Genomic DNA, 14,280 nt, shown 5'->3' with positions numbered 1-14,280 from the left:
CATACAAAAATAGTTTTACGTCTCCACAGGTGTGTTTCACAAAGGACAGCTTCCTATTAGCAAATAGATGCACGTTTAAACCTTCCATTTCCTTTTAAGGATCTAAGGGAGAAGAAAGAGGGTGAGATGAATTCTGCAGGCTGCAGTCTGCCTAGTAACAACACCCTGACAAAAGAGGCAGAGTCGAGGCATTGTGATCTCCACGCCCCCAACCCCCTTTGGCCTTCTGGCAGGAACCTAGCCTGCCCACCGATTCATTTGCATCAGAAAGCCGACCGGGGCCAATCGCCGGTAGCCTTGCGCCAGCTGGTGGTGCTCGGCTCGCCCGAGCTATATAAGAGTGTTCTGGCTCTGGGGCGCTCGTCCTTGGCAGTTCCCTCTCCTAGCTGCGCGGCTGGCTGCTCCGGCCCCGCTGTGCGTCGCTGGCGTGTGCGATTTCGTCTTCTCGGACTTTGGTGGATAACTTGCTCGGCACGCTTGGACCATGACTTTGGAGGAAGTCCGTGGCCAGGAGACCTTGCCGGAAAGCACCGGCAGGTGAGTCCCCGCAAAGAGCCGGGTTTGGGGGAACGGAGAGGCGGGCTTGGCTCTGCCGAGCCGAGTTCGGTCCGCAGGGCCCACGGGAAGCAGGAGCCCGCTGCGCCTGGCTCGGGGACCCGAGGGGGCGATGCTTGGTGGGGGGAAGGGGCTCCCGCCACGGGATCGCCGTGCCCTGCTCACGGAGTCTCTGGTTGCTGGCAGGAAGCAGAGTGCCGGGAAGGCGCTGCACGAGCTACTGCTGTCTGCCCTGCGACAGGGCTGCCTTACTGCTGGCGTCTACGAGTCTGCCAAGGTCCTGAACGTGTGAGTATGCCGCCCCGAAGGGGGGAGGTGGCTGCGAGATCCAGCCTGGGCAGGCTCTGACCTCGCTCCGTCTGCCCGCACAGGGACCCCGACAACGTGACTTTCTGCGTGCTGGCCGCGGACGAGGAGGATGAGGGCGACATCGCCCTGCAGATCCACTTCACGCTCATCCAGGCGTTCTGCTGCGAGAACGACATTGACATTGTGCGTGTCGGGAATGTGCAGCGGCTGGCGGCGATCGTGGGCACCGGGGAGGAGAAGGGGGCACCGGGCGACCTGCACTGCATCCTTATCTCAGTAAGTGCTGGCCCAGTTGTTTGCCCCGGTTCGGCCGGCCCCTCTCCTTGCAGCCAGGTTGACCTTGATTGTGCCTTCTCTCCGCAGAATCCCAATGAGCACGCATGGAAGGATCCCGCCTTGGAGAAGCTCAACTTGTTCTGCGAGGAGAGCCGCAGCGTCAATGACTGGGTGCCTAGTATTCCCCTCCCGGAGTGACGACCCAGCACAGGGACGTTGGTCTGATCAACCTGGCGCGACTCACCGAGGGCCTAGCGAGTGATTGGGTCTCGGGATCCGGCCCCCCGGAGGGAGGCGGGAGTCGGCATGAGTCGTTGGACTAGCAGGCCGTGGCGTTGCGGAGAGGCCAGCAGGATCGGGGTGGGGGGCCCCGAGCTTGGCGGAGAGGACCTGGGAAGGTGAGGGTCCACCTGAAGCTGAGGCACTTTGCACGTGTCCGAAACTGCAGAGAGAGAGAGAGAGAGAGAGAGAGAGAGAGAGAGAGAGAGAGAGAGAGAGAGAGAGAGAGAGAGAGAGAGAGAGAGAGAGAGAGAGAGGCTGCACACCGTAGGAAAGGAGGACTGGCTCAGACATGACTCAGCCGCACCCAAAGGAACCTAGGAGAAAGGCGAGGCGACTGTGGAATTTATTCAGTGACAAGGTCTGTGACGAACTCAGCAGACATGAACCGCCTTGAAAATACAGATCCAGGTTATGCATACATTGTTTTAAAGGTTGCTGCTATGGAAGCTTTGAATTTACAATAAACGTTCCGAAACCAATTCATTTTCGTTATTGAGGGCAAGAGAGTCTTTTTTTTTTTGCTGGGGATGGTAGGCGTCAAGGTTTCAGATGATTACTAAAACTTGGAACTGCTGGTTCCTGTTTTGCTGTTGGGCACAGTATAGGCACTGGGGCCTTAGATTTGGGGGTAGGATGCGTTGGTCAACGGTTGTGGAGCTTGGAGTTCCATTCGCTATTTATTTCTTTTTAGGAAAAAATTTAAAATGCAAAGCAGCACACTTGATAAGCAGTTAGGGCTGGAGCTAAAGGCTCGCCTCTCCCTGTTTCCTCCCCTCCCCCACCGCTCTCTTCTTTCTGACAGCTGCTTATCTGAACCTTGCGCAGGGCTGCATCAGTCAGCCTCCGGGTGCACAATGTGCCTGCAGTCTGCAGGAGCTGCCCTTTGTGGTCCCGAGAGGAAGGATGGTGGTAGACTATGCTAATAGAGAGTTTCTCTTTAAAATTCTGATACAAGGAATTGGGCCAAATTAATATCAAGTGTGACGCTTGGTGACGATATTTAAGTGTGAGTCACCCTTATGTCAAGACCGTGATAGGACAGCAGTGTAACTAAGGGAAGTGGGGGAAGGTGCAGACCATTGTTGGAGGGGATGTTACCAATGACCCCAAAATGGTTGTTTCCAGCTGGAATCATTTTATATAAAAATCCTGGTAGTTACAATGAAAAACGTTTCTATAAACTCAGTTTGCATGTATCAAATATACTTAGCAAAGCTGAAGGCCCAGCTAATTTACTTTTTGAACCTTCGAATGCATTCTCATCAGAGTTGTCACTATTACCTAATTACAGTGATACTTTGAATCACATGGTTTTGTCAGCACTTGCTTCAAGCACTTGCATTTGTTTTTGTTGCTTAGCTCATGGTTTTATAAAATGTTACAATTCTCTGGTGTTCAGCTACAATGCTGTGATACTGTAATATTTATGAATCTAAATCAATACCTTATTTGAGAACCTAAATATAAAAGAAAATGAAAAAATTAAAAATGCTTCCACTCAATCATCAGTGATGTAACTAATGTAATTTGATGAACAATTTTATAAAAGTTATGTTGTAGCAATCATATAACCAAATATACTGCATTTAAGGAATTTACAATTATATTAACTTGTGATTTAAATTGATAATAAACATTACTCATTCTCTCTCATTGCCTTTAAATCAATGCTGACTCACAGTCACCTCCTGTGGGTTTCCCAGACTGTAACTGTTTTGGGTAGTAGAAAGCCCAGTCTTTCTCCCATGGAGCTGCAGGTGGTTTTGAACCCCTGACCTTGCAGATTGCAGCCCAATTTGTAACCACTACAAACACTACCAATTACTACTACTTCTCTACAGTTTGGAACAAGAGGTGGTCCAGGGGAGGGAAGTGACACCATCAGTTACTGCTATAGGGGACACCAATGCTAATGAGGGCATTTGATAAAATTTAAAAGATCCCACTAAAACTTTGAAGAAGAAAAAAAGGAAAGAAGCAAATAGAAATGAGCAATTCATAATGAGGCTAGCATCTGTTACCTACTCTTTTGGGTTTTCTTTTCCTACATCAGACCTGTATCAATTGGCTATTCACAATTCCATGTAAAGATTCAGTGAAGAAATATGGTTAAAAATCATTTAAGAAAGCCATTCTTTCAGACAAATCAAGGAAAAAGTCATCTGGCTATGTCTGCCATTTTAATGAAATCAGTGTTTTGATGATTTTGCATCCTTTGCCAAACTATGCAGTCACCCTCTGCAGAGGAATGTTGATGCATACAACTATTCCTGTAGGCCAGGCTGCCAGGTTGCCACACTGTCCACCTGACATCTGGGGAAAGGAGGAAAGATGTTGTCCTCAGAAGTCAATTCTCCTGACTTAGCAGCGCTGGGTGGTGGATTGGCTTTTTGGGGTGCTGCTTTTTAAGTTCTCTGCAAATTGTCAAAATATTATCAGAAAAAAATGAGACCAGAATGCTGGATTAGTTTTCCCTTAATGAAAGTGTCTTATTCACCTCTTGAAAATATTTTCTGGATTAGATTAAGGTCCAAAAAAGTAACTCAGTTATTTGTGTGCTAATTTTCATTAATGTTTTACCTAGCACCTACTAAAAGTCCTAAGTGTTTCCTCATAGAGGAAAAGTCTGGTGGTGGTGGGTTTTACACATAGCCATCATTATGTCATAACACACCATAATGAACACAAATGGGTAGAATTTGTGGCTGGTTGAGGCCTTGGGAAGACTTGATTCTGTCTTACTAGAATTTGCTACAGGACTCCTGTCTGACCCCCTGAGACTAGCAGCATTTTCAAGGAGTAAAAAAACAAAAACAAAAAGAAGCATACTTAGATATGGGGTTAGGCCCAAGGGGTCATGTTTAATATATTGTGTTAATGTCTGAATAGTTTAGCAAAAATTCGTCAATCCTATTACGTGAAGTACTCCAGAGGGTACTTTGGCAATTACCAATGCTGTTGTGCATCATGCAGTCAATTCTGATTCAGACTCACAGTGAACTTTTGTGGTAATGCTTGCTAATTATAAAGGTATGTTGAGCAAATTCATGAAGTTAACGTAATGACTTACTTGTAGAAAGTACTGCTGACCGTTTGTGGTAATACTTTAACAGCCAACCCTCATCTATTGATGGCGGGGTTGTAAAATGGTAGAACTATTGTGGAAATGGCTGGCAGTTCCCTGAAAAGTTAGATATAGAATTATCATATGATCCAGCAATTCTAATGGTTGATATCTATTCTAAGAAAACAGGAACTGTGACATGACTAGATACTTGCATGCAGCACTATTCACAATAGGCAGAAGATGAAAACAATTAAAATACCATCAATAGAAATGTGGAAAAGATGAGGCGCTGAGGCCAGGGGCCTAAGTGCAGAGCAAATGTTTTGAGAAGGATGAGGGCAATGAATGCACAAAGGTGCTTCACACAATTGATGCATGCATGGATTGTGATAAGAGTTGTATGAGCCCCTAATAAAACGATTAATAAAAAAAACAACAACAAAAAAGAAAAGTGGATAAACATACATACATACTATGCAATACTAAAGATAACAATGAATGTGTGAAACACATGATAACATAGATGAGCCTGGAGGACATTATGCTGAGTGAAATAAGTCAATCACAAAAAGGCAAATATTGTATGAGATGACTATTATAAAAAGTCAAGAAAAAGGTTTTCACACTAAAATAATCATTTTTTTTCCTTTGGTCTTACTTATTCACTAGCTTCCACATGCTTATGAAATGATTGAAAATACTGTGGATCAGATACACCCTAGGTCTCAAAGCGACGTCTTTATTCTCAAACATTTTATTTATTTAATTTTTAAAATAGTTTTTTGAATTATGAACTCTAGATCATCAACTTTGCATTCAACAGCTCATCCACTCAGCATAAAGTCAGTGCAGTTCCAGTCCAAGTCCCAGTCCAAGTCTTTCAAAGAAATGAAGAAATAAATCACTAACTTTATATGGAAGGATCAAAACCCAGGGTAAACAAAACACTACTAAAAAGTGAAGTAGGAAGCCTTTCAGTCCCAAATTTCGAAACCTATTGTACAGTCACGGTTATTAAAACAGCTTGGTATTGGAACAACGATAGGTTTTTAGGCCAATGAACTAAACCAGAGAACACAGAAATACAACCCAGCCCCTATAGACACCTGATTTTTAAAGACAGATTTATTAGCACTTCACATACAATATAATAATTCAATTTCATCAAGAAGAGTTGTAAAATAATCATCACATACAGTTCTAGAACATTTCTTCTTCCTCGTACTCATCACATAATTATTTTCTCTAATTGCAGTTAAAATATATGCAAGACATTCTTCCAATTCCATAACTTCTACAGGTATAATTCAGTGCCATTGATTATACTCTTTATCTTGTACAACCATCATTGATATCCTTTTCAAAATTGTTCTACTAGCATTAACATAAACTCAATGCCCTTTAGGCCACAACTCTTGCTCCTTCACCCAGTGGAACCATTGATCATGTTTGGTTTCTTTTTCTTTTTTTAGTAGTTTTCTTGATACAGTATTCATATATCATATGCTTCCATTGTTAAGTCGCTTTTAAAAAAGAGTTATATGTACATCATCCAAATTAGTTCTAGTGCTAACCTCCTCCCTCCTCAATTCACTGTTGCTCCCAAATCTCTTCACCATTCCCACCCCCACCCTCTCCACATTCCTGATAGACCATGGCATCAGTTATTGTCTCTATGCATCCACTCTGTGTGCCACAAACAGGGAAGTCCAACAGAAACAATAGAAAAAAACAGCCAGAAGAAAATAATAACCTACAGATAAAAGTACAAATACAGAGTAAGAAATAAAAGACTACCATCAATATTTAAAAGGCTATAGAATAAATTTCTGTCTTGGAACAAGTGGAAAATATTTGAGTCTAGAGCAAATTCAGGTTGAGTCAACAGGGAGGTCAACTGACCAATTATATTATACCATAGTTCCGTCCACCACAATCAAGTTTACAATAATTTCTGTCTGACAGAAGAGCTGTTTTAGTACCTCACCTGTGGCTAGAAGGGATCAGCCAGAGTACCTGACTAGATAAGTTGCAGATGGATTTTGGTCTCCTACTGTTCTCCATAGCCTTCTACAAATTGGGATGTTCACAATGTAAACTTTGATATTTTCCACTTTATCATATTTGGATTTTGTTATTGTCATCTTTGGACTATACAGTCTGGTGTTCTTCAATACAGACCTAGTTGATACCTCAGTTGCATGGCTGCTTCTTTTAATACAAGCCTTTAAGACCCCAGACACTATTCCAATTGATAGCCCGGCACCACCCTTTGCTGTAGCATGCTTATCTTTGGTCATCATTTCATGAAGGTGAGTATTGAGCAGGGTCACTTTATAAGAACTAACTGTTCTTGGACTGGGGCTAGAGTTAAGCAGGAATTCAGAATCCATCTGCTTGTCCTTGGGTTATAAACAAATCTGGTTTAACTCTGGCGGTTGTATGTATTATGAAAAAAAAACAAAAATTCACAAGAACAACAATAACAACAACAAAACATAATGAAACTCACAAACTTCCTCTAGTTCTTAAATGCTTCCTCCTCCTCAACTATCATGATCCCAATTCTACCTTGCAAACCTGGTTAGACCAGAGGATGCACAACGGTACAGTTGGGATCTGGAAACACAGGGAATCTAGGACAGGTGAACACCTCAGGACCAGTGGTGAAAGTGGCGATATTGGGAGGGAAGGGGGTGTAGAAAGGGGGAACCGATCTTGGGGATCTACATATAACCTCCTCTCTGGGGGATGGGCAACAGGAAAGGGGGGTGAAGGGAGACGCCGGACAGTGTAAGATAAGATAAAATAATAATTTATAAATTAGTAAGGGTTCATGAGGGAGGGGAGAGCAGGGAAGGAGGGGGAGGGAAAAATGAAAATGAGCTGATTCCAGGAACCCAAGTGGAAGGCGAATTTTGAGAATGATGAGGACAATGAATGTATAAAGATGCTTTATTCAATTGATGTATGCATGGGTTGTGATAAGAGTTGTATGAGACCCAATAAAATGATTTTAAAAACAAAACAACAACAAAAACAAACCAAAAAGAAAAAAGAAAAACAATAAACCAAAGAAACAAAAAGAAAAAAAAATCATCAATTACCCCCCCTGGGGTATAAGGCAATTGCATGGATAACAACTAACTTTTACAATGAAATAGAATACTGTTGTAAATACAGAGATACTGTTGCTATGAGGAGTTTGTGTGCATAGAGACAAACTGTGAGCTGCAATCCATGAGATGTTGCTTTGTACACATTGATTTCTTACTTAGACACTGATTCTTGACCAAGGACTGAAACACACTGTGGGTAAAAATTGAACTTTTCAATACATGGTGCTGGAAAAATTGCATTTCCACCTGAGTAAGAATGAAAACAGCACCCATATACCACACCATGTACAAAAATGATTAAAGTCCTCAATATAAGCCTTAGAACCATAAAGATTATTACCATAATTCATGTTCTTACTTTACCAAGGGAAATATTTACTTTTGGAAGAGCATTACAAGAGATTTTTATTTAGAGACTCCTAGTAGGAAGAAATCCTTATCAGCTAGTAGGGCTAGCTTCGGTATATTTTGACAACCCATCCCCCTCAAGACACGCATATCAAGCGGTTTTTTTTGTTGCTGTTTTATAAACAGTTTTATTGGCTTATAATTCTTATATAATACAATTCATTAATTCAATCATATTAAGAAGAGCTGTACAGTTATCAGCACAGTTTTATGACATTTGCTTCTTTCTTGTGCCCATAATTACTAACTTCCCTTCTTCCCTCAACCTCCCTGCTATACTCCCAAGAAATCATCAGTCCACTTACTGTCTCTGTAAGTTTACCTATCCTGGAATTTTTTTAATAAATTTTTTTTGACATATCATACTCACTCCAATAGATCCTTTCTCTTCCCATACAGTTCTGTTCATTCCCGTGGGGCTATGTAATCATCAACGCTATCAACTCCCCTCTCCCCATCTTCCCCTTCAACCCCTCACTTCCCATACCTTCAGGGAGCCCTTACTCCTGTCTCTTCACTACCATGCACTGAACAATCTTAAATGTACAAATGAACATACAAGAGTTTTCAAATTCATTTATTTCTTCTCTAATATTTATGATTTATTTTCTCTTCGTTGTTGCAGATTCATTGTTTTGCTCCTATTCTAGTTGTTACACATGCTGGGTTAAAGTTTAGATTTTGGTTCCCTCTTCTTTATTCATATGTGTGTTGATTGCTATAAATTGTGCTCTGATACCTGCTTTTGCTCTGTCTCAAAGGTTTGTGTGCTGTTTTTTCTTTCTCCTTTGCTTCAAATAATTTTTTAAAATGTGATGACTTACTTCAACCATCACCCGCTTGGTTTTTCTTAGCGTGTCATTTGGTTTCAATGCATTTCTTTTGCTTTTGCTCATTCTACTGTTGATCTATATTTTTATAGCATTGTGATCTGAGAAAACAGTGCATAGATTCCAATATTTAAAAATTTATTAGAGCTTACTTCATGACTCAACATATGGTTTATTCTAGAGAATGTTCCATGAGCACTGGAAAAGTATTCCTACTGCATTGTTGTTGAAGGGACTTCTGTATTTGTCTCAGAGACTAATATCATTGTTAGTTCTTCTGAGTTGTTATTTTGTTCTTCTGTGCCTTTCAAGGTTTTCTTTCCTATGATCTGTCTTTTCTCAAGAGTGATGTATGGAATTCTATTTTTACTGTATTTATCTCTTCAACTCTGTTTGATTAACATATTTTTTTAAATTGGGGGCTCATACAACTCTTTTTTTTACATTTTATTAGGGGCTCATACAACTCTTATCACAATCCATACATATACATACATCAATTGTATAAAGCACATCCATACATTCTTTGCCCTAATCATTTTCAAAGCATTTGCTCTTCACTTAAGCCCTTTGCATCAGGTCCTCATTGTTTTTTTCCCCTCCCTCCTCACTCCCCCCTCCCTCATGAGCCCTTGATAATTTATAGATTGTTATTTTGTCATATCTTGCCCCATCCGTAGTCACCCTTCCCCACCTTCCCTGCCGTCCATCTCCCAGGGAGGAGGTCACATGTGGATCCCTGTAATCAGTTCCCCCTTTCCAACCCACTCACCCTCCACTCTCCCAACATCGCCCCTCACACCCCTGGTCCTGAAGGTATCATCCACCCTGGATTCCCTGTGCCTCCAGCTCCCATATGCACCAGTGTACAACCTCTGCCCCATCCAGTCCTGCAAGGTAGAATTCAGATCACGATAATTGGGGGGAGGAAGCATCCAAGATCTGGGGGAAAGCTGTGTTCTTCATTGGTACTACATCACACCCTGACTGACCCATCTCCTCTCCTAAACCCCTCTATGAGGGGATCTCCATTGGCCGACACTTGGGCCTTGGGTCTCCACTCTGCACTTCCCCCTTCATACATATATACATATACACACATATACACCTACATACACACACTTATATCTTTTTTTTTTTTGCATGATGCCTTATACCTGGTCCCTTGGCACCTCGTGATCGCACTGGCCGGTGTGCTTCTTCCATGTGGGCTTTTTTGCTTCTGAGCTAGATGGCCGCTTGTTCACCTTCAAGCCTTTAAGACCCCAGACACTATCTCTTTTAATGTCAGGCACCATCAGCTTTCTTCACCACATTTACTTGTTCACCCGCTTTGGCTTCAGCAGTTGTGTTGGGAGGGTGAGCATCATAGAGTGCCAATTTAATTAAAGAAAGTATTCATGCATTGAGGGAGTGCTTGAGTAGAGGCCCAAGGTCCTTCCGCCACCTTAATACTAAACCTATAAATATAGACACATAGATCTATTTCCCCATCCTCATATATATATATTTGCATGTACATGTCTTTGTCTAGACCTCCATAAATGCCCCTTGACTCCTAGCTCTTTCCTCCATCTCCCTTGACTTTCCTCCTGCCCTACCACCATGCTGCATCCCCACCTGGGCTACAGCTATCCCTCTTCTCTACGCAACCTTACCCTTGATCGTTCCCCATCAGGCCTGCCACTCCCACCTCACTAGCATTTTGGGTCCCATGTTGTTCCCTTGTCCCTGTGTTTGTTGACACCACTTCCTTACCCCCCTATCTCCCTCCACCCAAGTCCCCCCCGGAACTGTTGGTCCCATTGTTTTTCCTCCATATAGTTCATCCAGCCTGTCCTATTCAGACAGACCTGTGGAGGCACTAACATGCACGAAAACAAGACAGAGGAAAACAAAGCAACAGCATATAACCAGACAAGAAAACAACAAAAACAAACCACTGACAGAGAACAAAACAAAACACTTCACGAAAGAAAAGCTTGTAGTTAGTTCAAGGATCGTTTGTTGGCCCTTAAGAGTGTTTTCCAGTCCTGTCTTTGGGGCAACACGCCCTGGCCCCAAAGTCCACTTTCAGCATTCCCTGGGGACCTTGCCACTCCATTCCCTTGCTGTTCTACTGCACTCCCCCAGTGCTTTGCCTCCGTGTGGTGGGATCAGGTCAGGTGCAATTCCCACACTGTGTCTCCGGTGCTGTCCCCTGTGTCGCCACTTAGTCACTGAGGGGCATCATGTCTCATAGTGGGGCCAGCCATGTTGTTCTCTATGTGGACTGGCTGCTCTACTCAGGAACATCATCCTCACGGCCTGGTGGGTCAGGCTGTGTTCCACTCTCTCCTCCTCCCCCTTCATCTGCTCCCGTGTGCTCTGATCAGATATGTCCATCGCTCGGAGCTGCAGAATCAATGTTGTCCTTTGCAACAAATTCTTCTCAGGGGAGGGGCAGGAATCCACTTAATTTATGGTGCTGGGGCCAGCCTCCCAGACCTCTCCACTGGTTCCCTACTCCACGCCGGGATATTGCATTCACACCTTGCGGCACTGGGTTGAAGTCTGGTCCCACTTTCCATGTGGACATATAAACAATACGCTCCCCTTGGGTGGATTAGTGCCCCATGCCCCCACTCCCCTTTTCTTCCTTATATTCATCCTTTTATTTTCCTTTTCCCACCTCCTCCACCATTGTCTACCATGTGCATCCCTGGTTTTGGTCTGGTCTCTGCCATACTACACAGTCTTCACCCCAAAAATGTTTGTATATAGTAGCTTTTTCCCCTATGCCACTTTTGCATTTTTTAAATTTAATACTTACCTCAGCGGGCTCATGTTGTACTTGTCCTTTTGTGTCTGACTTACTTCGCTTAGCATGATTTCCTCCAGTTCTTCCCATGCCACTATGTGCCTCATACGTTCATCACTACTTTTTAGTGATGCGTAGTACTCTATTGTATGTATATACCACAGTTTTTTAATCCAATAATCAGTTGATGGAAATTTGGGTTGCTTCCAGCTCCTTGCAATTGTGAACTGTGCCGCAATGAACATTGGAGCACAGATGTCTGGTCTTGGTTTGTTTCTTGCCTCCTCTGGGTATATGCCCAGTAGGGGGACTGCTGGGTCATATGGTAACTCTATGTCCATCTGTTTTAGGTATCGCCAGATTGATTTCCATAGTGGCTGTACATACTTACAGGCCCACCAGCAGTGGATGAGAGTTCCTGTCTCTCCACAGCCCCTCCAACTCTTGTTGCTTTCTGATTTTTTGAATTGGGCTACCTTTGAGGGTGTCAGGCGGTACCTCATTGTTGTTTTAATTTGCATTTCTCTTATTGCTAAAGATTGGGAACATTTTCTCATATGTTTGTTGGCCATTCGGATTTCTGTCCCTGTGAAATTTCTGTTCAAGTCCTTTGCCCACCTTTCAAGTGGGCTATTGGTTTTTTTGGAAATAATCTGAAACTTTTATTTTATATATTGGATAAGAACAGAGTAAGCAAGCCAACTTCACGGCAGCATTCCAGAAACCATGCCTTCACCAGTGTCAGATGTACATGTTAATGTTACCTGCAAAAGGGCTCATCTTACTTAAATGTAGAAGGACTGCTGCCATTCTGCCAACCACCCCCAGTCCCTACAGAGGTCCTTCCACAATACAGGTGAGGTTCCAAGTTTGATCATCGAAATCAATCTATTTTGGAAGAAATAAAGCACTTAAAAGGACAAATAACTCAATATGCCTCAAGGTGCCATTTATGTATTCATTTGCATCAATTTAAATGATTTGTATTTGTTTCTGTTGATAAGCCTTAATTTTGCTCAAGTTAATGATAAATCTTCCATACATTATCTTTGTACCCAACCAATTCAAAGGAATAAAACCAAAACGATTAGTAATGAAAAATGGAGGCATTAACACAACCTTTTGCTTGAAGTATTAAGATTTAAAAAGTATTTAAAGAAAGTTTGTACTTCCTAAAAGGAAACTGTGATCTGAATGAATACCCCAGTGAAAAACAACTGTAAGATGTGCAGCGGCGCTGGGGTTGCAGGGTGAGGGTGCTCTTCGCAGCACCCCAGCTTTCTTGATGAGAAGGTCGGAGGTACACTGGTTTGTATTATTGCGACATCCAAGAAATGCTCTAGCTTGCTTTTCCTTCTGCAAGGGCTTTATTTGTCAAATAGTATTATGCTTGACCTCCAAATTTGGCTGACAATTTACTGATGATATTCATAATCTTAGGGTTACTCTGGTATTTTGACATATTTGCTGGGTTCTTGGCCACATCCTGGAATGCCACCAGAACTTCTGGATCCTGCATGGCAGCAAGAACCTCTGGATCACTAAGAATCTCATTGAACCCAGGCATTCCTGCCATTCCAGCCATACCCGCTCCCATTCCAGGCATTCCTCCAGGAAAATTACCAGGCATCCCCCCAGGGAAAGCCACCCGGAAAGGAGCCATTGTAGCGCTCCTGATTGTCATCTAGCTTCTTCCTCCCTCTGGGCTCCTTCATGTTCTTCCCGGGCTTGCGTAACTCTTTCTATTCTTTCTTTGATCTCTCTCTTCACGTTTCGCTCATACTTTCTCCGATGTTCTGCAATTTTCTGGGCCCTCGGCTGAACTTCTTTCAGCATTCCACTAGCGTCTTCATCATAGTCCAGTTTGCAAGCAAAGGCAAGGTCATGAGCAGCTTCTTCCCAAAGGTCTGTGTGCCTTCCCTCTCCATTTGTAAGGCTGAGCTGAATCGGGATTAATTTCAATGGCTCTGTCCCAGTCTCGGATGGCAGCATTTGGCTTCTGTACTTTGAAGAAGACACTGGCTCTCTTGGCATAAAGAATGGCCAGGCGAGGATTCAGTTTGATGGCATCAGTATATAGATCAATAGCTTTCTGTAGTTCACCATCATTTAGGGCATCAATGGCAGCCACTTTCTTGTCATTTGCCTGATCCATCATCTCTTCAGTTATCTCTACAGCTTCATCTCCCATTTCCTGAGGGGCATCTGCATCTGGTTCAATCACACCTTCATTGTCAATTTCTAGGTCACTCTCCTCACTCGATGGTTCATCTGCCTTTATGTTTTCCTCCGTCTTCATATCATCTGTTTTTTCTTCCTTGATGTTTTCTTCTGATTTGGCTTTATGAGTAGCAGGTGGTATCTTACCACCCAGCTCTTCCACCCACTCCCTCAGGAAGCGCATCTCCTCGGTGTGCAGAACGCTTGGGTCCTGCTTACACATTTTCACGAAGGTCCGCAGCTCGCTCACTTTGCGGGGGTCCATGGTCGGCAGGCAGAGGGGAGCGGAGGGCGCGGCTCAGGAGGCTGTGGCCTGATTCCAGGTCCGGGAGCTGGATCAGCGTGACCGCGCCGGTTTTTTTCTTTTTGGAAGCTAGCAGAGTATTGTAGATTTTAGTAATAAGGCCTTTGTCT

At 43.3% G+C, this 14,280-nt stretch overlaps 1 protein-coding gene and 1 pseudogene across 1 annotated transcript; one reads left to right on the top strand and one right to left on the bottom strand.

Annotated features, from left to right (window-relative positions):
* The first annotated feature begins 271 nt into the window (after positions 1 to 271).
* Positions 272 to 2,849, top strand: GADD45G (growth arrest and DNA damage inducible gamma). The gene is made up of 4 exons (XM_075550714.1): positions 272 to 537; positions 742 to 843; positions 927 to 1,140; positions 1,228 to 2,849. Exons 1-4 carry the CDS (start codon positions 485 to 487, stop codon positions 1,336 to 1,338), a joined length of 480 nt encoding a protein of 159 aa, XP_075406829.1. The 5' UTR covers positions 272 to 484; the 3' UTR covers positions 1,339 to 2,849.
* Positions 2,850 to 12,928: 10,079 nt separating this feature from the next.
* On the bottom strand, positions 12,929 to 14,146 carry LOC142448891 (putative protein FAM10A5; annotated as a pseudogene).
* Positions 14,147 to 14,280: the final 134 nt, after the last annotated feature.

Source organism: Tenrec ecaudatus, chromosome 5, assembly GCF_050624435.1.
Source record: "Tenrec ecaudatus isolate mTenEca1 chromosome 5, mTenEca1.hap1, whole genome shotgun sequence".
Classification (NCBI taxonomy): Eukaryota; Metazoa; Chordata; class Mammalia; order Afrosoricida; family Tenrecidae; genus Tenrec; species Tenrec ecaudatus.
The sequence above is the reverse complement of the archived record's forward strand: the minus strand, read 5'-3'. Positions and strand labels throughout refer to the sequence as shown.

Excerpts from the sequence above, each read along its gene's own strand:
- GADD45G (XM_075550714.1), top strand. The coding sequence starts at position 485 with ATGACTTTGGAGGAAGTCCGTGGCCAGGAGACCTTGCCGGAAAGCACC. Across the intron at positions 538-741 it reads TTGCCGGAAAGCACCGGCAG|GAAGCAGAGTGCCGGGAAGG; the intron begins GTGAGTCCCCGC and ends GGTTGCTGGCAG. Across the intron at positions 1,141-1,227 it reads TGCACTGCATCCTTATCTCA|AATCCCAATGAGCACGCATG; the intron begins GTAAGTGCTGGC and ends TTCTCTCCGCAG.